General features: G+C 47.4%; 1 protein-coding gene across 1 annotated transcript in view; it reads right to left on the reverse strand.

Annotated features, from left to right (window-relative positions):
• ablim2 (actin binding LIM protein family, member 2) overlaps nucleotides 1–16349 on the reverse strand; it is an 83641-nt gene that overhangs the window by 55964 nt on the left and 11328 nt on the right. The window contains exon 3 of the mRNA XM_061252868.1: nucleotides 3128–3311. Coding sequence (XP_061108852.1) covers nucleotides 3128–3311 — 184 coding nt within the window. The remainder of the gene's footprint in view (nucleotides 1–3127; nucleotides 3312–16349) is intronic.

Here is a 16349-nt window from a genome sequence, read left to right on the forward strand (position 1 = left end):
CCCACTGCATCAGAAGAGAGGACGGGAGACACAGACAAACTGATAACCCCAAAATGTTGCATACATTTACGCAGGTGTCTGCTAATGCGGGCAGACAGAATTTCAGCAATGCAACAGGATTTACAACTGTCTGTTCACAGTGACGCAAACGCAAGAAGAAACGCAAACAAACTGGGAAAAAGGTAGGGCTGAGACAACAAGAAAGACAGGAGAAAAGAAATAAAGAATGAAAGAAAGAAAAAGAAAACGGGGAAACGGAGAGACAACACCAAGAAAGAAAGAAAGAGAGAATGAGAGAAAAAAAACAGGAAAGCAGAGAGACAACACCAGCGCAGCGAACAAGAATATCTTTGTGTGAAAGTGGTGATCGAGTTGCCTCACTGAAACCTGCACAGGTACAGCCTGCGTACAGACAGGCAGACGCGGGGGCCGGCCCTGAAACAAAATGGACTCCAGCCAGGGAACTACACTCCCGCCCTTCAGAACGGGACAGGGAACACCACGCTGGAAATAAGTGCCCTGTAACCCTGACCACACACTTAACATTCCTGTCTCTCAAAGGGCTCGGCTTCCATTACCTTCGCAGGTCGGATAAACAACACCACTTTCCCACAGGCCCCCCCCCCCTGCCTCTCACTCCGACCCCGTCCGAGCCGTAACACTAAAACCCTAATGATGTAACCAACATGGCCGCCATCAATGAGCCGGGCTTCCTCTTCCATCTTTCCACAATGTGCTTCCTGTGAAATTATTTTATGATAATCTTTTTCAACAGCATTTGGTCCTTATCCAGAGCAACTTACAATGAGGGAAACAATGAAAGGGCCTGGATTCATAAATCACCCGAAATCCCGAGGAGCGATATCGAATCTCCGTGCCCGAGAGAGAGAGAGCCTGCTAAAGATTCTCAGCTTGTGCATCGGTGCACAGCAGTGTGAAAGCAAAAGAAAACCTCAATTCCATTACCGGCCCCAAACTCCCTGTTTTCAAGAACAAGGAGGAATGAACACAGAGACCCCATTTAACAGACTTTGTACAAACCCCAAAATTCCCCTTCTGTTAGAACTAGGGATAAACGTCTAAATGGTTAAACGAAAGTGAGTTGTACATGTTTACCAAAAATTGCAAACCGAAAACCGACTCTTTTTTTCTGAAGCTGAAATGGTAAACTCAGTTTAATTCAATAAATGCGCTTTCACCACCAGTGACAAAACGCACAATTTGGTCAAACAATTGAAAGAAAGATTCTGGCTACGTAATATCTCAGTCCTATCAAGTAGTCTATTTCGGGGGGTTAAGAATGCAAACCCCACATGACATTGAATGCTGCAGTATTATAGTTATCAAAGAATGTCTGTGTATTTAGCTGTTGGTTCACTCCTGGCGTATCCTATGGTGTCCCTTAAGGAGGACGTGTTTATTCCTTGCCACGCCATGTTGACATTTAAATTAAACTATTTTAAGATGGCCCAAAATAAAGTTTGAAAATGCGAATACATTTTTGTCAGCAGGCTACTCCAGTTTTTTGAAAGTTTTTTTTAGTTTTTTTTTTTTATAAATAACATACGACCCCTACCAGTCATAAGCAGTATCAGATACACGGTTAACCGTTTTTTAAAACAGGATGGTAACCGCTGGTAAAACTGATGATTTGTCGTATATATGATCAGTGATAACAGCACCAGAGGAAGAATCACGTCACATCTCACTAAAGTGTGGAATCTGGAGGGAACCGAACGGACTCTCTCTAGTGTGAAACATGTCAGACCTTCCATGTCGGAGACGAATGGGATTTTACATACTTCTCTCAGCACATCATGTCTGCAATTAGTGAAATACACCCTTTTAATAGAATGAAGGTTACAACTGAGAGTGTAATGTGACATAATGATGATTAATTGTTCAGCTGCGATGCGCGCGGTAATTTAATAAACGTGTGTAAGGCAAGACGGCAGTAATGAGGTTATAGGTACGGTATCACTGCATTCTTACCCATGGGATGCCAGTGCTCTTCAGTGTAAAAAAAAGAAAAACAGGACCACACTCAATCTCATGATTTCTCATTTCCCTAGAGGAACATACCAGAACCTAGTGGCCCTCAGGTCAGTTTGCTACTTCCAACAACACCGGCCTCAAAGTGAAGCAGACCCTTCCTAAATGACAGGGCACAGACCAAATGGCCAAAACCAAGCTTCTCTTTTGAAGCCCATTTTCTGGTCATGCTAAGAGACCGTGAAGAGACGGTGCTCACTAGCGCCCCTGTGGCCGGCTCCAGTATAGATCATTCAGACCCATATCAATGTAAGGCCAATGGCACAACTGCGGTGAAAATAAGATTGCGACACAAGAAAATATAGTCGTGAAAAACAAGTCTGTGTTTTTTCTTCATCTAATGAGCCCGTCCCCATCCTTCCCCAAAGCTCCCTCCCCATGTGCTGATTCTCTTTAAGTTATTAAGCTGTGTCATTACTTTTTAGACGATTCAGGGATAGATTACACTCACAGTGGAGGAGCTGCATCGGCGTCCCTACTCTGCAGTCTCTGGCTCCAAAATGTGGCAAACAAGGGCGGTGCCAGTAAACTTGATTTCCAGGGCTTCAAAGCTCTTTTCACCTGCCCATGGATAGTCAGTGGGTGACGTAACAGCCACTTGGGGCGACATGGCGACGTGGGGCGACATGGCTCAGGCAGTAAGAGCAGTCGTCTCATTGGCTCAGGCAGTAAGAGCAGTCGTCTCATTGGCTCAGGCAGTAAGAGCAGTCGTCTGGCAGTTGGAGGGTTTGCCGGTTTGATCCCCCGCCCCCGGGCTGTGTCGAAGTGTCCCTGAGCAAGACACCTAACCCCCATTTGCTCCTGACGAGCTGGTCGGCGCCTTGCATGGCAGCCAATCGCCGTCGTGTGTGTGAGTGTGTGTATGAATGGGTGAATGAGAAGCATCAATTGTACAGCGCTTTGGATAAAGGCGCTATATAAATGCCAACCATTCCCATTGACTTGGTCCATATTCCTCTACAGTGTCAGTACAGACACGGGGCGGGGCGGGGCGGGGGCGGGGCGGGGGCGGGGCGGGGGGGCAGCGGGGCGGGCGGAGGGGGCGGGGCGGGCGGAGGGGCGGCCGCGTGCTTACTTGCAGACGGCGCAGACGAAGCAGCGGGGGTGGTAGGTCTTCCCCAGGGCCGACACCACCTCGCCTTCGATGAACTCGTCGCAGCTGAAGCAGCGCGTGCCGTACAGCTTCTGGTAGTCCAGGGTGCAGATGTAGTCCCCCTGCCGCACGAAGAACCCCCCCTGGGCCAGGTCACAGCCGCACACTGAGGGAGAGAGAGAGAGAGGGAGGGGGGGGGGAGTGTGAGAGAGAGGCGGGGCATATTCTGGAGACGATAAGAGGGATATGAAAGAGGGGAGATGGAAAAGATGAACAGCCAGAAGAGGACAGGGATCATGATGAGAGAAAGATAGAGAGAGAAAAAGAGAGAGAGAAACGGCAGAAGTGATGAGACAGGAGAGCAGCAGAGATAACGAGGGCAGACACAGAGATGAACGGAGAGAAGATGAGAGGAGAAGAAGAGAGGGACAGAGAGGGGGGGAGAGCGTGCAGCAGGAAAAGGGAAAGAGTCACAGTCGCGGTTGGAGATGACAGGTCTCGGGGAAGACGTGTCGCGTCGCTCTCCGGATCGTTAGATCCATTCGAGCCGCCGGGGGACGTGGCTATATGCAGGCAGGGTATCCTAGATAACATGGTGCAATTATAGGTATGGTGCAATTGGCGAGCAACCTGGGAGAAAAAAGGGGGAAAAATCTGAAACAAAAGAAAAGAGAGGCAAGGAGAAGACACTGGAGGATGTGAGATAATAAGAAAAAGAAAAAGCATGGAGAAAAGGGAGGGAATGAAGAAATGAAGAAAGAGAAAGAGCGGGGAGCGGTGAGAGGAGAGGGCTAGCCACAGACACGGTGTCGCTCTGATTCGGGGTCAGACCCCCGAGGGCAGGTCAGCGGAGCGCCCCCAGCTTGGCCGAGGGTAATTGCTCCAGTTAGAGTCCATGTACACAGCTGGGGCTTCCCGACATCCCATCGGCCTCAGAGCAAATTTACACAGACGCGCGAAAACCCACCGCCCGGCGGGGGGGGGGGAAACGCCGACGCTCAGCGAGAAACGCAGGAACACACCGCCAGCTCGGCAGGCCCCGTTATGACAACGGATCTGTCCCGTCTCCCCTCGTTCTGCCTCGGAGGCGGTGTTGACGGTTCCACTCGTTGTGGGTCGCCCCCCCCCCGGGGGGCAGCTTTCAGCACCATTTTTCAGCGAAATCTCTGCGTTTAGGAGAAGCGCGAACACCACTCCTGACTCTGTCACGGCTGCCTCGGAAGAAGTGTTATATAAACCGGACTGCAGACAAGCGCTCCAACACAAACAGCACGAGTCCAGTTTGAAGAGCCTCCAAGAAGCCTAATTTACTCCAGCCTACTGAAGATGCTGCCAGCCATATTAAAGGATAGTAACCATGAAAATATATTGTTACTTCTTTTAATGAATATATTTGAATATATAGTATAAATATTGAAATTTGATTCAAATGTATCTATTAGAAGGATCTGCCCCTTGAGATACCACGTCTCCATTTTGCTTTACTTATATTCATATAATTAAGGTTAACATTTCAAACTGCGCCCAGACAACGACATAACAGCCATCTGACTGTCAAAAAACTGAAATCATGAATTCCATGCTATCGAGATAATCATCACTTTGAGAGACGAACTCCATGACAGTTCACAGTGCGGAGGCTCTTAACAGTTCAGCCAGAGCAATTAGAGGGTGTACAGAATAAAATATTCAAACCCACAAGCCCACTGGGGTCTTATAATAATACATTTAAAAAGCTTGCGAGTGAATTAAAGGGTATGATAAACTGAGTGTTGGGCTGTATCTGTGTTTGTGCCCACCCACCTGACCTGAGGAGATGTTTACATCACTGCTAATGAATGGCAGTTTGAACTGTTCCAGCTGTACAGTGAACAGGCCCCCCACAAATTTAGTAGTCTCCTCCTTTCTCCTCCTGAACACCCGTCTTCTACACGTGTCCTCTCCTCTTCTCCCCACTATCTCTCTTTCTCTCTCCCTCTCTCATTCTGTCTCTCACTCTATCATTACGTACCCTTTCAAGCAATTAAAATTAAGCAATTACGTAATTGTCTTGGTCAATTAGACCGTCGACACAATGTGGTAAAGCAGCCACTAGTGCAACCTTTGACTGGCTCAAAACTGCCAGGCATCATGGGTGCGTTTAATTTTTACAGCGTTACGCCCAGGGGTGCTGTGGAGACATAGCTGAAGGAATGAGGTGTTAATAACACCACTTCTGACCTCTGACCCCATTCCTAGTGTGACATCACTCTCACTGCGGACACACAAGTGCAAGAGCCCAGCAGGTATGCTGAGGCAAGAAAAAAACACACAGACCGGTCTTCCCGAGAAAACAACACAAATCACTACATTACCTCATTCGTTCCCTGGCCCTGTTCCTCCACAAGCTACACTCTTTTCATCTGTTTTTAATAAAATAAAAAAAGAATCAATACTCAAGAACAAGCGAATGGTGGAAGATGAAATCACAGAAAAACGTTCTTCTGCTTTCCCAACGTCACAGCAATCTTCTGCTGTGCTGATGAAGAACAGGATGTACCGCACCCAAATAGCACTGTGGGTGTAAGTCACACAGACTTTTAAAGGCCCTAGTGTGTAAGTGCATTCACGTACGCAGGAGCCAGAACAGTGTCTGTATGTTTATATTTTAAATATATTCTATCCTTTTATCTTCTATTTAAAATATAAACATAGAAATAAATGAACACACAATAACATAGGGGGCGGCACGGATGGTGCAGTGGGTAGCACTGCCGCCTCACAGCAAGGAGGTCCTGGGTTCGAATCCCCGTCGGCCAGGGCCTCTCTGTGCGGAGTTTGCATGCTCTCCCCGGGTACTCCGGTTTCCTCCCACAGTCCAAAGACATGCAGGTTAGGCCGATTGGAGAGTCTAAATTGCCCGTAGGTATGAGTGTGTGAGTGAATGGTGTGTGTGCCCTGCGATGGACAGGCGACCTGTCCAGGGTGTATTCCTGCCTTTCGCCCAATGTATGCTGGGATAGGCTCCAGCCCCCCCTGCGACCCTGTTCAGGATAAGCGGGTTAAGATAATGGATGAAGGGATGGACAATAACATAGGAATGTTCCTGAGGAAGTTTCGGTCAGATTTCCCGCTAATTGGCTAAGGTACACAATGCAATACGCCAGCTCTCCAGCTTCCAGGGCCACAGAAAAGAACAAAGCATTGAATGCGCTCCAAGTCGAACACAACTACCCCCAAACAGAGTAAACAACAGCACCTGCGGCTGAGAGAAAGTTCATTTGCGGGATGTTTATACCACACTTTGACCAATCTCTTTGAGCTATCGGGGCTCCGTGCTATCACATTGCAGTGCTGTTTTAGTGGCTCAACACTGGGCTGTCTCCTATCACAAGCGGGAGCTGGTTTCCACCTGTCAGTCAGAATCCTGCTCCAATTTCCAGAAAACCTCGGAGATACGATTGTTCACGGAACAAGGACAACGCCATTTGATTGTATGGCCACGAGGGCACCCGTTAAGTGAAGCGTCAATATACCCTTAGCCAAGTGCCACTTCTGGGTCCACAAGATACCTGACGGACTGATTAGGTGTGATGGTTTTGCATATTATTGTTTTTTTTCATCAAAGAGAAAATACAGGAAATAAGAACACTTTAATTCTACAGAAGACTCATTGAGTTACATTTCCTTTTATAAACCAGGAAGGGAGAGACTCGTCTCATTACGAATTCCTAGAAACGGGCCTTCGATAAAAGCACCCACGTCCCGCGGGGCACGGCGGGGGGGGGGGGGTAAGCGAATGCAAAAAGACCCGGCGCGGCGATGAGAATGTTAAAATCCGGGCGCCGGCCCGTGTTCTCTCGACCGCGACGGAAACCCGACGCTCGGTGATTTCGGCGTATCCATAAGTGAGCGGTGCTTCCTCGGGTTTCGCGGCTTGACTTTCGGTCGCGGCTATTTATATCCGCGGCAGATGGCCCGGGGTCTGGAGCGCGAGTAACCATTGGTGCTGCTGTTACCATGGCCACAGTGATCACTCCCCACCCAGAAAGGGGAGGGGCGTCCGGGCAGCAGGTGTGTACGTGCGGGTGGGCCGGCAGGCCCGGCTAACCATCGCTGGAGGGTCGTCCATTTGTATCCCAGGATAGAGGACTGTGCAAATCGCGGCGCTTTAGCATTGATGATACACCGAGCTGAATATACAATCGTGTCCGTGTACATTCATGCACATTATAACGTCAAAGCCCCCTTTAAAAGTCATTATACAATTTGCTATCGCTTGAGGAAGGGTTGGAGCTCCTGTAACGTTTCTTGATCACTGTAACACGGTACTCTTGTGTGTCGTTATTTTATACCGATTTTCAGCACCTTGTGATATCTCTTTAAGCGCGTTATTTAAAGAACGAACAGCACCGCTAAAACGTATGTCCATAACATGTCGGGAATGCCAAGAGGATGGGATGTCTAATTAAGATAAGCTATTCTATTCCCCATCATGGAGAGGATTTTAAACCTCGTCAGGGTGTCATAACTAAATTTATATTGACGGTATCAAGGATATAGAGCACTGTAGAAACTTTACTGTATTGAAGTATACACATACACTTTTTATGCATTATTGGCCATCCTTCGAAAGAGAAGGTGAAAAGTTCTTTACTCTCTGTGACCATGAAATGCACCTTTGAAAAGAATAGCAGCGCTGATCTTGCTTTAGTCTAATTTCCAGAAAACCGACCAGGACAATTCTGGCCTGTATACTTGGCCTAACACAATAATTTCCAACATCTGGTCACAGAATCCCACGATTCCCTGACGCACATTGCCTGCCCTTGTTGCTACTGCGAATGATGACCTACGATGAAGTAATGAAATCAACATGAGCATCATCATCATCATCATCATCATCATAATCATCGTCATCATCAGCAGGCCCTTACTGATCTTCTAGTTAAGAGGGCAGGGCGGACACAATGACGGATTTGTAATCCTAAAGCCTAGCACGGTGTCCCGGACCACGCATACCCTGGCACAGGGAAACACGGCGGTATAGATTTCCATGCACGGCCCTAAGTCCCAGTTCCACCATTCCATCCTCGCAGCTCCATGTTTGGACCGCCGGACCGCGGCCAAGCCCATCCCGGGGCTGGAATGTCGCGGCTCGCATGAAATCGCACAAGACCTGGCTCCGGACCAGGTGGTTCCAAAGGGCAGGGACCGGGAGCGGCCGTTAATCCCCCGGTCAACAAGCCGGTCGGCCAAGTATTCAAAACCCACAAAAAAAGGTATGCTTCAGACTATGCATAGGACTGAAGTAGGCTCGGATGTAGGGACATGAGAGGGAAGAGTCTATTCCCTAGATACTCAAATCTGGGCCTCCAGGTCAGTAGCACAGCTGGGATTCTCTTAAATCTGATATCAGCAAATTGACTAATTAATCCCACGGATTCCACTCACTGAGGTCGCCTGATTAGAGGGGGACAAATGCAAAACAGCAGTAATGTCGGCTTGAAGGACCAGATTTCAGTATTTCCATTCAAGTCAATGGAAGCAGGCTATAATCATCATCATCATCATCACAAGCATCATCAACATTACCAAGGTCTCCTGTCATAGTGATGTGAATTTCAAATCTAACTGCCAGGACCAGAGGGGAACACTGCACAAGACCAGAGCTTTAAGTACAAAGTTGAGAGCAGTTGACTGATCTAGGACCACACTGCCTACTGCAGAAGTGCACTTTCCTCTGTCTCACCAGACACGGTAATGGGCTGTTGGGTGGTTCATAATCTGTGGACAGGCTCCATTGTCTGGGTGAGAATTCGGACCATGCCAGTGCGGAATGCAGCCCGTAGCTCCTCATGGGTGATGTATACTGTGATTGGCTGTAATGTCGTTGAGGGATGGAGGGATTTTAGTCGAGGCGGTCTGCTAAACGGCATATGAAGTGTCTTCTTCTGACTCACGAGCTGCAGTCTGAGAGCATCGGAGAGCACATGCTTGTGTGCTGACTCACCAAATTTATAGCAGTGGTTGCAGAAATCAGCACTGATATACACTCTGCGAGCACTTTATTAGGCATTAATTTGACTTTTTTTATTTTTATTTTTTACTTATAGGTACCCACTATCCACTTAGAGGCATGACGCATTGATGGTCTTCTGCATAACACTGTTGTAATGTGTGGTTATTTGCGTCACCTTGCTGTCAGCTTTGACCAGTCTGGCCCTTCTTCTCTGACGTCTCTCCTTAACAACACTTTTCTGCTCACTGGATGTTTTTTGGTTTTTGCAAACTGTTGTGTGTGAAAATCACAGGAGATCAGCAGTATCTGAGACACTCAAACCACCCTGTCTGGCACCAACAATCATTCTGCAGTCAAAGTCACTTAAATCACATTTCTTCCCCATTCTGACATTTGGTCTGGACAACAGCTGAACCTCTCGACCACGTCTGTATGCTTTTATGAATTCAGTTTCTGCCACATGATTGGTTGATTAAATATGTGCATTAACAAGTTGGTGTACAGGTGTACCTCATAAAAGTGTATCACGAAGTGCGCGTGATTGGGCATCCCATATTGGGGAGAGAAACAAGCAGAAAAACCTAAAAAATACTACTCATTTAAATCCCTGCCTGCTTACTCACTTGCTCATAAACTGCACAGTACCTCACTGCAATGAATACAGCCCCCAGGGAATTAAAACGCTCATCATTCAGCAAATAGTGGCTATATAATGCAGGGGAAAATGCCTTACGCGATTAAAAAGAAGATCTTATTTGAGCTGATGAAATTGACAGGAACCAGCCGGACCACGGAGTTGCTGTAAACCGCAGAGTGAATTTACCGGCCCTGAGTTATCAATATCGTCATCCGTATCAATAGTGAGCCACGCGGGGGTGGGACAGGGGAGGGGAGAGGTGGGGTGTGTCATGATTCCATTTTCGATCCCTATCAACCGACCGCACAACCTCCTGCTGAGATCAGCAGCTCCGCTCCTCTCCGAAGGACACGGACAGGCGTGAAATACGACCCCTTACACACACCCCAGCGGCGCCTTTACACGCTGACTACCTGTGGGCCTGACGTCTAGATCAATTGTGCCACCGCTTCATAGGAGCCTCCCGTAGTTAAAGCGGCCAATCAGCTCCCCAATTCCTCTGCCCCTGGGTGAGGATGGCCGAGAGATCACACAGGGCCTGACGATGTCACTTCCTGTAGCTGATGTCGGTGACAAAAGGAGACAGCGGAGCTAATTTCATGGTGATCTTAGGCCAGGTAAGTGTAACTACGGCATTGCGCCCTCTCCCCTCCCTCCACACACACACACACACAGGCACACACACACACACACACACACACACAGACACAGACACACACTATTGAGCACATTGAGGGAGACCATGGTTTAACCTGAAGGACAACGATTTTACAAAGGAATGGACAAAGGAAGGATTGTCATCTCTGCAGTTCATACAACCGAATTTGATTGTGCCCTTCAAAATGGCTGTGCTGTTTGCACGAGGCCTTGCTGCGCTGTAGCCCTGTTCTCACTGACAGCAGGCACAGTCTGTTCCCCAGGAAGAGCTGAGCGCTACGCCCTCACTGCGTTTTCCGTACCGCTGAATTTGACACCACCGGTCCAGCAGTAGCACCCAGGAGGAGTACTACGAGCCAGATTGAGGGACTTACGTCACCCTGGCATGGGTGTTCAGTGTCCAGGCCTGAGCAATACCAGGCGGCATGGAAGGTCCAGTAAAAGTGTATCAATTGAAGTATTCACAATAAAGGTACAGTACGTATTACTGCATTATTACATTACATGTCATTTGGCTGACGCTTTTATCCAAAGCGACTTACAGTTGCTTTTTAGACTAAGCAGGAGACAATCCTCCTCTGGAGTAATGCAGGGTCAAGGGCTTTGTTCAAGGGCCCAACGGCTGTGCGGATCTTATTGTCGGAATCGAACCACCGACCTTGCGGGTCCCAGTCATGCACCTTAACCACTATGCTACAGGCCAACTTATAACCAGTTTATGATGACAGAAGAATTGCTAAAACTGGCACTGTTTAAGTGATCAGAGATTTGTCACATGCACACACATACATACACACACACACACACACACGCGCGCGCGCGCCAAACATGCACACTCAAACACACAGCTCACACCAAAGCAACATATTGTCTTTCAGAGGTTATATGCTGCATGTGCTAGCTTGTATGTGCCACTAGTTTCTCTTATATGTTATATGTTCTCTTATATACAATTACAGTTGTCTACAGTCTTCTAATGGAAAAAAACGGTCTATGTACGAGATCTCTGGGGTATATGGAGGGACTGCCATGTTCTGTTACAATATATATCAACATTCTGCAGCCATTTATTCCTCCAGAGAGGACATACCCGGCTATATGTTTCATATATAATGCATTTGCTGGATATGTACTAAAGCAATTTATGTATGGTACCTTGCTCAAGGGTAAGGCAGTTCCTCTAATTCTGCCACCTGGGAATCGCCAGTGAGCTCTGAGTTACAGTCCTGTTTCTTATCAGTCGTGTTCCTGTAAATCTGACCAATCCGGCACGTCCTCCTCACCACTATGAAAAACCGAAGCTCATCCCTTCAGCACCCAGAGGGCACAGCCACCTGAATTAAGTGAACATGATTATGGATCGCAGCCTGAAATCGAAGGCTTTGAACGGCAAAATAAAAGAACCGTCTCTTGAATAACAGCGTTTCGGTTAGAAAGCCCCGTTCCTGGCCCTTTATACTGCACACTGTATGGGCTACACAAACGGTATTCTCTCGGTATCTATGCATGAGAGGATATACGCGGGAATACCTTTGTTCACAGATTTTCTGGATGCTTTCTTATGCTAATTTGCCCAAATCCTACAGGAATTATACTCGGAAATGTGACCTTCTAATGTCCGTTTTCTTTCACGGACACTCACGGATAAGTGCCAAAACAAAACGCGCCTTGTTCGCGTTATTAAGTGGAAACCAAAATTTCAGCCGGCAAGAAAACCTACAGCCAGAACATTACAGACACAATAGACAGCCTGATAGATTTAGCCTTTAGTCTGAAAATTCTATAACAATAATCTAAAATAGAATCAGAATACTCGAATAATCTGAATAATAAAAAAAAACACATCTGCTTGCATTTAACTGCATGCTTCTACAGGCATTTGAGACAGATGCAAAAGTAGTCACCAAGCCAATCATCTATTTGTCGTAATTGTAATTTCGTTAAATAATTGTACTCCCATCTGGTCTCTGCCTTTTCTCAACCACAATGTCTATTTCTGAAATGAAACACTAAATACCGCGGGCAGTTTTGGCTGAGCATCTTTTGAGTGTTCAGGATGGAATGGGGAGTGTTTTTCTGCCGTATCATAGCTGCTCTGTAAGCCAGCATGTTTCAGTGGAGGTATGACATTCCGGACCTAGAGGGTTTTTGTTTCCACCAATTACCCTGGCTAACAGCGCTAACCGGCTGTACAGACCGTCAATGGTTCACTCGAAGATTAGATCAGGGCAAAATGCTTCATACCTGGACACAATAACTTTTTGTTATGATTAATGCGCTACACACCAAAAATGTTGTATGAGATAAAATAGCATAAATGTTAGGGTGAATTAAGTAATTAAGGCCAGAAAACCGGAAACAGACACGGCCTTCATTGCCCTAAAGTCAAAGCAGGACTGCACAATGAAGTGGCTCTCTCCATATAGAACTCTCACTCTCCTGCCCACATCCCCAGTACTAAGGCACTAATGCACCTAAAGTACCACTCAGCCAGACAAGCCAGAGGAGCTGCCTGCTTGTCCTTTACCCAACATAACCTTCTCCTAGCATGGCCATTTCCTGTTATGTACGCCGGTTTTCAACTCCTTAGCTTGCTTCAGTGGTGCCCAATCGTGTGCCCTGGAGGATTTCATTCCAACCAATCACTGCAATCATTTGACTAATTACTTCCCTCCTCTTTGGTTGAAGGTGATTGGTGATTGGTTGGATTGAAGCTGATACCAGAGGAAAGTAACACACAAGCGAAGCTCAAAGCGTCATTGATCTGAGAGGCTGCCTCTACCCTTCATCCTCATACTCTTATCTCATACAGTTGCACACCGTATAGGAAACGGTGCTATTTATATTAATAATTACCATCTGTCAAATGTTCGCGCGTGACTGCAGTTGCTCCACGCTCTGGGAATTATGACATAATTTACTTGCTTAGCAGATAACCTGATACAGGTTGAGTTAAATATCTCACAATTAGCATAGGAGATATTTATACAGCCGATCCCTAATTAAAGAAAATCAAATTAAGCAGGTTCCCCAAGGGTACGACAACATGGAATCACAGCTTTATTGGTCATTTACCCTGGACTCTGAGTGAATGTGTGTGTGTGTGTGTGTGTGTGTGTGTGCGTGTGTGTGTGTGTGTGTGTGTGTGTGTGTGTGTGTGTGTGTGTCTGTGTGTGTGTGTGTGCGTGCGTGTGTGTCTGTGTGTGTGTGTGTGTGTCTGTGTGTGTGTGTGTGTGTGTGTGTGTGTGTGTGTGTGCGTGCGTGCGTGTGCGTGTGTGTGTGTCTATGTGTGTGTGTGTGTGCGTGTGTGTGTGTGTGTGTGTGTCTGTGTGTGTGTGTGTGTGTGTATGTGTCTATGTGTGTGTGTGTGTGTGTGTGTGTGTGTGTGTGTGCGTGTGCATGTGTGCACTTGTCTACATATCTAACAGGGGACCATGGAGTCATTACACATCCACAAAGTGACATAGAAACAAAGTGGGGACATTTGTGTGTGTCGTGTCTGTGTGTGTGTGTGTGTGTGTGTGTGTGAGAAAGATAGAAAGTGAGAGAGAGAGCAGTGAAGAGATTTCAAGCTGAAATCTCTGAAAAACCCTCTCATTAATGCTGTTGTATGATGACAGCTCCGGCATCTTTGCATACTCCTTCCATTCCTACAAGAGGAGTCTGTCTGAGTGGTTTTTGGAAGGCAGGGGGGCGTAGAGGAACATCAGAGGTCCCACCTGTAGGTTAGAATGGGGTCTCCTCACAGCCCTGCACGCCGACCTCCCGGGCTGACGCGTGTGTCCTCTCTGGCCTGCGGAGAGGGCGGGGGCGCATAGCGTTCCCCTGGCGCTCTTTCGCGGGGTGACGGAAAGAGCCCCGGCTGAGATAGCAGCGGTCACACGGCCCAGATCCGGGGCGGAGACTCTCCCGGGCAGCTGTCTTTTGTTATTCTGGCTCTGTGTGATCATCATTGGGGCCATTCATTAAATACGGACACCGTGTGAGCGTTATTAGCCTTCCGCTGCTATCGATATATATATCGCTATAGGGCGGTCTGTAGTGTAGTGGTTAAGGTACGTGACTGGAACACGCAAGGTCGGTGGTTCTAATCCCAGTGTAGCCACAATCATATCTGCACAGCCGTTGGGCCCTTGAGCAAGGCCCTTAACCCTGCACTGCTCCAGGGGAGGATTGTCTCCTGCTTAGTCTAATCAACTGTACGTCGCTCTGGATAAGAGCATCTGCCAAATGCCAATAATGTAGTGTAATGTAATTATTAGCCTTCGGCTGCTATCGACAATTCTGGGAAAGTGCCAGATTCAAGTCTGTTAATGACATTGACATCTGGAGTGATTTTATCATTTCGGGAGGGAAATAACATCGCAGTGGGGCGTGAGGCTCCGCTACGTGTGTACAGATTAGGTAAGAATTCTTTAATGATGAAAACACCAGGGTTGGAGCTGGGCCTGGGTCACGCTGCAGTCCAGTCAGTCATCGCAGTGAAAGCAAACGCGTTAAAGTGAGCAAAAACCAATGATCCACTGCTCATGATGACAAACACTGTGCTATTAGTGGGACCCCAATGGAGTCACACAGAGGCTGTGCTGATGAGCACTGCCATTAGTGCTAATTGGTGATAAACCGCTGGATAAAACTTCTAATTTTATACCACCAGGCTGTGTCAAGACTCACCCAGGACTTCAGATCCATTTCACGGGGTGCGCTGAATTAATTCTCAACATTTCATCAACTACCCATTTTTTTTTATTTTAGTTCGTTTGCTTTCCCATTCTTAGGGCAGAATTACACTGTAGGGGCTCACAATGAAACGGGAAAGCCCTGCTAAACTGCATCACCATTGTTGGTTTCCCGGTATACAAATTAGCATCTTCTTACCATTTTCTAATATAGAGATTAATCTATGAAGCCAGGTTATTACTGACCTATTTACAGAACAGCAGCTGTCTGACAAGGCAAGAAATTAACACATTTATTATGAATAAGTATTCACTGAAATAATCTACATGGAAAAAGGTCCATATTTTGTCTCAGCAATGAAAGCGGAATGGAATGAAAGCGATTCATTACTAGATGATCAGAAGGTAGGCTAAATAGCAATTAGCTATTTCAGTGGTGGTTTTCCCATAAGGTAATCTACAGGCTGCCAGCCAAAGTCCACATATTAGCAAAACAACTGCTCTCTTAAGATCTCGATTATCTTTAGCAGATAAATTACCGCAATCCTCTTTCAATCTGGGCATCATCTCAAGTTGAAGGGACATGGTATTACATTAAGGCCATTTATGCAGGCGATAAGCAGGGGCACCTCGCTCTGTGACTGAAGCGTTCGGAATGCGTGCGGGTGTCTTTACGTGTTCCCTGTCCTCCCGTACTGTACGCGCGCTGACCTCCAGGAAGCACCGGCTGTCAAATGACCCCTGGTCTCTTAGCAACAGCACGTGTGTACAAAACAACGCTGCAATAACACAACCCCAGCTGGGGGAAGTGGCCCCCGCGCACGGGACAAAGGGGGACCACACCCATCCAAGACGCACGGCAGGAAATTATGATTCAGGTGCTCAAAAGACTCGTTTCGACTTTCTTTTCTTTCGGTTGTTTTCTCCACAATATGCCATAACGTTGACCGCTCTGTAGCCTGTGTTTGAAAGCAGGGGAGCCGCCAGTGTGGAGCACCTGTTCACTTCATGCATGTGTACCGCGAGGGGAAAAAATGTTTGCATTTCTGTACGTGGAAGACGCGCATTCGATCTTCTTAAGCCCCCCATGATTGCGGCGGCCTGCGAGCTCTTCGTAGCATGCTAAGCTCGCGCTGTCCTCGCTGATATCTGCCACCAGCTGGGCCTCGCATAGCACCGAAGGCCACGCCCAGCGCAGACACTCTGACATTTGCCTTTACCTATCGGTAT

This window comes from Conger conger, chromosome 8 (genome assembly GCF_963514075.1).
Source record: "Conger conger chromosome 8, fConCon1.1, whole genome shotgun sequence".
Classification (NCBI taxonomy): domain Eukaryota; kingdom Metazoa; phylum Chordata; class Actinopteri; order Anguilliformes; family Congridae; genus Conger; species Conger conger.